The sequence below is a fragment of the Lactuca sativa genome, chromosome 3, assembly GCF_002870075.4.
Source record: "Lactuca sativa cultivar Salinas chromosome 3, Lsat_Salinas_v11, whole genome shotgun sequence".
Lineage (NCBI taxonomy): Eukaryota > Viridiplantae > Streptophyta > Magnoliopsida > Asterales > Asteraceae > Lactuca > Lactuca sativa.
In genome coordinates this window covers 161,701,826-161,709,400 of record NC_056625.2, presented here as the reverse complement: position 1 = coordinate 161,709,400, position 7,575 = coordinate 161,701,826, and the positions used below count along the sequence as shown (strand labels likewise).

The following is a 7,575-nucleotide window of genomic DNA, read 5'->3' as shown; positions in this document are numbered from 1 at the left end:
TAACATGTAGGTGGTGGACTATATGTCCAATTGATATACTCTTCTTCCTCGTAACATGTATTGAGGAGATATCCTTGAAACAGTACTGTCAACTACGATGATTATGATGATCCTTATGATAGATCCTTCAAGATGAATATAAAAGAAAACCTACTAACATGTATTGCGGAGAAATCCCTAATGTAAGGCATGTAATGATTACATTTATGGTTATATTTTTCATATCAGTGATGACATCCCAAGTTTTTCATAAACAATAAAAACATTTCTTCGGAAATACTTTTTATGGTACAAATTTTGCAATATAAAGAAGACTCCACTTTAAAATAAGCATAAATAAAAAGGTCTTTTCTAACCGTGAAAAATAGGGATGTCATAGTATGTAATAGAATGTTATAAATAAGTTAGTAATAGTGTATGTTACGAAATTCTTTTATGAGACTGCACTATCAATATTATCAAGAATGTCAAAAATTGTCTTAATTTAGGGACAACGCATTTGTGACCGTACTATCAACAATAATGATATTTTGAAGTTATTTGCCAAGTTGAATGACTTTATCATTTTATTGTCATGGAAAAATGTTTTATTAGAGATGGAAACATGGTCGAGGAAGATACTTATCTTTTCTCGTTAATGTAAATATATACTAAAATCACATACAAAATCATGGGCTTGACCCAATACATGGGCCGAATACAAAGCCGAAATAATATAAATATGTGAACACTAACAGAAAACATACATCATTTATCAATCTTTTGAATCTTTCCACCCAAAACATAATTTAACCTCCCACCCTTTTCATATAACCATGACCACTCCACAAAAATGATACTCAAACAACATAAACAGCAACAAATATACAAATATCTAACAACCTATATCATTATAATTATACCACCATTTTTCCAATTACAAGAGTCAATTTCTACATAATAAATAATTTCCTACAATGCTTCTGAGGCCCATATTGTAGACTAGCTACCTCAAAGTTCACAATCTCACTAATCAAATCTTTAAAAATAAGACGTTCTATATCTAAAGCCAAATTTGGAATCTCATTACAATTATCATCCCAATCTTCTGACTTTTTATTCACATCCATAGCTATGATGTTTAATACTTCATCATATTGTTCACTCCCTTTGTTACTTTGGAGATTATTTATTTCTGACCACAATTCCATCAATATCTTCTCTCCATTAGGAATCCTTCCTTTCTTTTTCCTTAATATTTGCACAAGAACATCATTAACGCTATCAAATATCATCTTTCTCCTCATTTTCTCGGATTTTGATGATTTGGACTCATGGGTATTTTTGTTTTTTTCCAAAATGTTGAACAACTCAGGGTTGATCAAGCTGCCTGTTGGATGAAGGTGAACGATTGTTGTAGCACAATCAAGATTTTTGAAAAAACCAGAGGCTAATAAAATCTCTTTGATGTATTTTTTATCTCCATTTTCATGTGGATTCATGGTGACTTCATCACTTGTGGAGTTTAATAGTTCAATTTGACGAACAAGATGATTTATGTTTTCCATTTTTACCCCTGAAGGGGACTGATTTAGTTCGGCCAAGTTGTCTATTCCCACTTGACTCCATTCTTGTTCATCAAAGTGCAAATCCTCATCATCTAAGAAGAGAAAAATGTTTATCAGTAAGAATTAATGTAATTTCATTTTTTTGTGTATTATATATAGCATCTTACTTTTATTTTATTTCGCTACATTTTTTCTTCTTCTTACTAAAGCATAATACTATGTAAAAACTACTCATTTCTAGCATTGAACTTTAATTTTTTTTTTCTTATTATAACAATATATTTTGAAAAATCTACCAAATTAGATTTTTCATAGTACAATGTTGTGAATAGGGAAAACAAATGAAAGTATGATCCTATAATAAACAAATTAATGAAAGTATAATGTTTTTTCTTGTATTTTTAACTCAACATATTCACTCTTTACTAATAGCTCTAAATTCAAGAAATAGTAATGTAATTTCAGGGCAGACTATGTCGAAAAGGAATGTATTCTTTTGTTTCAAAAAAAAAATGTCTAAATTTAAGAACTAGTAATGTAATTTTATTGATTTGTGTATTATAACATCTTATTTTCATTTCTTTCTATTTCAACATTGTATGTTCAGTTTCATTCTTATTTTAAGGGATTGTACTTTGAAAAATTTATCCAATTAGAGAATCATACTTTTTGTTATTTTTTTTTTCTTGTTCAGATATTACACTTTGAAAAATCTACCGAATTATAGCAGTTAAAATTGCTTTGTATATATATGGCATTTCTATGATTGGGTAGATTTGTCAAAGTACAATGTTGTAATGGGAAAAATACATATACAACAAACAATAGATGTACCTTTAAATCTATACGATTTCTTTTTCATCGGAGACATTGCTTCTTCTGTGTAAAATGCATCAAGAACCGAAACAGGACTCGGTTGTTCAGCCATTGTCTTATACTCGATCAATCTTTCAGCAAATTTATTCTAAAAACAAAAAATATAAAACATATTAGCAAATTAAATAATAAACTCAATAACATCATTTATGTAAATTTCAATATATCTTCATTTTATTTAACAAATTTTAAGTGCACTAAACTAACCTTGTTCCCTTGACTCGAATCGTTGCTCGTAACCTCTGACTCATTCTGTGAAGCTACACTTGTATCACTTTCCGAAGGGAATGAAACGATGTCACTTTGTTGACTTAAACTTCTTACATGACTACTAAAATTACTCAATTGCCCCTTCGGTTGCTTTCTATTCCCACGAACCGGTTGCTTTTCGATTCCATTCTTTGATCTCTGCAATCTCGGGCTTACATTTCCCGAGTTTCTTGAAGGTGACACCGGTTTTTTAGCTTTTGTTTCAATTGGAGTTAAGTTTTTTACACATCGCCTATTATCTATACGGTTGACTTTCTTGACTTTTTGAAGACTTGTAATCACCATTGAATCTTGTTGAACTATTTTCTTGTCTTCCGTCTTCTCCAACTTCATATTTGTCCTCTGTATCGCTTCAAGAATCTGCTTTAGAGCTCTTAGATCTTTTCCTGAGCTTTTAAACTCAACGTCATTCATTCTTTTTTGGATTTGACCATAAACCGAATGGCAGCCATGGTCAACTCTAGAAGCTTTCTTATGAGTCGCTTGTTTCTGGGTTCCCCATGGAGCTGGTTCTAGTTGAATTCGAGGTGATGTCATTGCCATTTTGTTGCTTGATAATCTTGAATGAGAAACCGATGTGTTAGTGTCATCTAAACATGGTTTTGTCTTTAAACTATCACCTCCATTGATGACGTCATTCAAAGCTTCTAAACCCATCAACCTTGCGACAACACTTGAAGAAGGTCGCTTGTTTGTTACTAATAAGTCGTGGGTAGTCTTGTGATTCTTGATAGAAGTTTGTTTGCTATCTAAAGATAACCTCGGAATCTCTTTAATATTAGCAACGGATTTTAACTTGTAAATTGATTCCCTTCCATCACATGAAAACCTTGAAATCTCCTTAACACCCCTTGAAATTTCTTTAAGTTTATCAAGATTTTGATCTTTTCTTTCGTATAAAACAGGCCTTGGGGAATCAGTATGTGTCATTATGGGACCTTTTCGTTCGTCTTTCGCGACAGTTTTTACTGACACTACTCGAGGCTTTCGAGTCATTGAATCCTTGACTACATTCTTGATATCATCTTTTGTGACAGTTGGAGGCAAGGGTTCGGAAATGATGCTTGGACAAATTGAAGAGGGTTCTGTTTGAAGTCTTTTACTACAATCTAATAATGAACTAGAAGAAGAAACTGAGTTTCTTGATGATTCAGTAGATACTCTGTGTTTTTCATTTGCCATTTTCTCCTGTAAAAGTTATCAAAACTTAGTTTTATATTTGAAATATTTTCGCTTTTCTTTTAACTATGAAACTTTAAATCAAAATCTTAGTCTTACCTTTGGTTTCTCTGATGCATTGTTGATCTCCTTTTTTCCACCTAAACAAGAATTTATAAAGATTTTAGATACCGAAATCTTAATGTTAATTATGTGATTATACGTCTAAAAGTTACAAAAAAAAAAATGATATTTTGAGTTGTTTTGTGGTTTAAACACTAATATTTTGTTTTCTCTAATCAAACTATAGAAATTACCCATAATTTTTTATAAATTAACCATTTGATATGTTATAAAAGCTTTCACCAATAATTTTCTTATATGAGATTTTACCGGTAATTTTTCAAAATTAACATTATGACATGTTATATTTTTCTAAATTACCCGTTATGACGCATTATACTTTTATGTCATATCAAAATAATTAAAATTAAAAGAAAAAAAAAAAAAAAGATGTCAGAAACTTTTATTTGGCTATATTTGAAAAAAATTAAACAAATGGTTAAACTACAAAAGTGTCCATCATATCATGGATTTCCATACTTTAGCCAAATTGTGGAATGATATTTTTATTCTTGTATCAAAATAGTAATTAGTATATGAACAAATATATCATTTCACTATTCCGCTAAATTACAAAAAAAAAACCATATATCGTAAACAAGAGAGTTTTAAGGTTATATTTATAAAACATTAAAACAAATGGTTAAACTACAAAACTGTTAACGAGAAAGTGGTTTTCCTTTAATTTAGCCAAATTGTGGAATGATATTGTTCATATGCAAAATTGCAAACTACTACTTGTGGAATGATATTTGTTGATATACAAACTATATACAACAAAAACATACAAAAACACACATATTTTGGTGTAATATGTTTACCTTGAGGTAGCTTCTTTTGGCCAAGTAGATAACGTCGATCAAAAAGCTGAAAAATCCCATTCATGCATCCTAGTTGCTTCGTTAACTCTTGTTTATCTTCTCTTAACGTATACATACCTTTCGTAGACATTTTCACCACCACTTTTAGAAATACAAAACACCTCAACAAAAATGTCTTCTTTTCTTTGATTAAATACACCCAAATTTACAACCTTCCATTTACCATTTTCTCTTGTTTTTCTGAAGATGTACAGAGGATTTGCAGAACGAACTTATTTATTATATATATTTGCTCTCTCTCTCTCTCTCTCTCTCTCTCTCTCTCGGATTGAATGCTACTGTTTTTGGGCTCAAAAGATGTAGAATTGGGATTCGATGCAATAATTCGATGTGGGATTTTGGATTGGTGGCATATTTTAGGACTCAAGAATCAAGGATTGGCATTATATATATACATCATAACTATGAGAGTGGGTAGGGTAGGGTAGGGTGGGGGTGGGGTGGGGTGGGGTGGGGGTGAGGGGGGTAGGGGGTGGGTCATATGTGCACTGGCCTTCCACTTCCATGTGGACAAAATAATGTAGGTGGGGTCTAGAGTCTGGTTTCTTCATGTGAAGATTGTCAGGTGATCAAGTTATATACAAAAGTTCATGTATTTACCTATTGATAATGTTAAAAAGAAAATATGTATCTCTCATAGAACATAACGAAATTTTCGATTTTAAGGAGATCTTGTTGGTTTTTCTTCCTAATTTTACCAAACTACCCCTTGTAAGTTGTTACTTGTTACTTGAAGTTGAAAAGTTCCGAGAATATTGTGATTGTTGTTTACTTCATTCTATAAAAAAAAGGTTTATTAAATTAGTAATTTAGTATTTTTACTATAAGTGAAAATATTCTAATAGTACAACTATGATAATATCTATCTATTATTATTTATTACTGATTGAATGTACACTCTATGTTTTATCTTTAGACTACATTCTATTGTGAAAAGAAGTACAAGTTTTGATGCACAAGGTACAAATCATTAATGGCTCGTTCCCCACACCTCTTGCTTATTCTTTACATATAACTTTTTCTTTTATTGCCATGTTCTTAGGCTCTCAACTTGTCATTACCTCCTATTATTTATTTTTATTTTTATTTCATTTTATTTTGTTTAATTATTTTGGATAAACTTTGATTAATAGTTATCTATACGTATTTAAGACGACCATACTTACACAGTGCATGTCTGAAACATTATTTACATTCCCTGTATCTAATGCTAGCAGTATTCACATTAAAGTGATGTTTTACGACATGTATTTAACATGGCCCCAATCATGACACCTTACTTTGAAAGCCTAGTTTCATATGGTTAAATGTAAAAATTTACAATCTACTTTTATTTATGTGTTTATTATATAATCTTTTTATTTTTTCTATTATAGCAATATGCATGCTTTTAATTTTTTTTGTTTATGTAAAGGTATTAAATTTGATAATTTTAAGCTTTCAAGTTTCACCGATGTCGCTAGTTTTGACTTTGATGACATAGATGTGAAATCAAGATTTTGTGGCTTATTTTTGCTATGTCATTGGTGCTATAGAATAAACAAACAAACAAATAAAAGTTTGTTGTTATTTTTTTATTTAACTTTTCTTTATAGTTTATTATAGAATCTTACTTTTGTTACTTTATTTGTTATCCGGTCATTTCTTTCTATTACAATATTTTAGTTTCAACTTTTTTTATATTTTTAAAAATCTATATAATTACTATATAATTAGATGGTGACTTTAAGGTTTAACCCCATTGTTTACGTCAAAAAAGTGGATGTTCAGTCATATTTACGATTTTATTCAGATTATTCTAATTTTTTCGAAGTATAATGTTGTAATAAAAATAAAATGAAAAAAAAAACACTTCAATAGACATAAATAAATAAAAAATATGTCATGATAATACATTATTATATCTTATCTTTAACCCTAAACTTTTTATGAAACATTGAATTTCATGTTACAATGACTCATATCTCATTTTATTCATTGTAATTTATCTAGCATTATATAAAATATGAGCTCCAAACTTTTATAGGGGTGGGGTATAGGGTGATAGTTGAATTTGATGGTAGGGCCATGGGTGCATGATCACGTGGTTTAAGGGGATAAGTCACATGAGGGCTGCCTACCTTAGTTTCATATAGCAGTGCCAATTATTAGTATCCATCACTTTCAATCATCTATCATTGCAAATTCGTATACTATGTTCCAAGAAGGTAGAACCCCTTTGTATACCACTATAGGGCACATGAGGACCTCTTTTCTCTATAAGCTTATCCCCCACTAAATCACCATGTGCATCAACACATTCTTGATATATTCTTATCTACTATAATATTTAAGAGATAGATCATGCCCATAATGTAATATTATATGTGTTTAAAAGTTTATAATTGATGTTTGAAATTGGTATTTATCATAGAAATTGGTATGTATATAATCTATGAGTTAGGAAGTCTAGCCAATCAATTTATTGTACTTATATTGTTTTATTAATGCAAAACATGTGAGGGATTATAGTCTTATCTTGTGATAAAATTTTTAAGATGGAAAAAGATATTGACTTTGATGGTTTTCTTGGATTTACTTCAATTAAAAGGGATAGCAACTTATATCTAATTGAGAGGCAATTGTCTCCATATTATTTTAGTGTTATAAATAGGGGTTTAGAGATTGTTTGAACATATAAAAAATGATTTAGAAACCATGTTACATGTATTAATTAAATA

General features: G+C 30.0%; 1 protein-coding gene across 1 annotated transcript; it reads right to left on the bottom strand.

Annotated features, from left to right (window-relative positions):
• Positions 1-871: 871 nt before the first annotated feature.
• LOC111904716 (protein LONGIFOLIA 1) lies at positions 872-5,219 on the bottom strand. The gene is made up of 5 exons (XM_023900443.3): positions 4,796-5,219; positions 3,972-4,012; positions 2,631-3,881; positions 2,382-2,511; positions 872-1,639 (listed from the first exon to the last, which is right to left on the bottom strand). The coding sequence occupies exons 1-5, from the start codon at positions 4,923-4,925 to the stop codon at positions 933-935; spliced, it is 2,259 nt and encodes a 752-aa protein (XP_023756211.1). The 5' UTR covers positions 4,926-5,219; the 3' UTR covers positions 872-932.
• Positions 5,220-7,575: the final 2,356 nt, after the last annotated feature.

Excerpts from the sequence above, each read along its gene's own strand:
- LOC111904716 (XM_023900443.3), bottom strand. The coding sequence starts at position 4,925 with ATGTCTACGAAAGGTATGTATACGTTAAGAGAAGATAAACAAGAGTTA. Across the intron at positions 4,013-4,795 it reads CCAAAAGAAGCTACCTCAAG|GTGGAAAAAAGGAGATCAAC; the intron begins GTAAACATATTA and ends ATTCTTGTTTAG. Across the intron at positions 3,882-3,971 it reads ATGCATCAGAGAAACCAAAG|GAGAAAATGGCAAATGAAAA; the intron begins GTAAGACTAAGA and ends TAACTTTTACAG.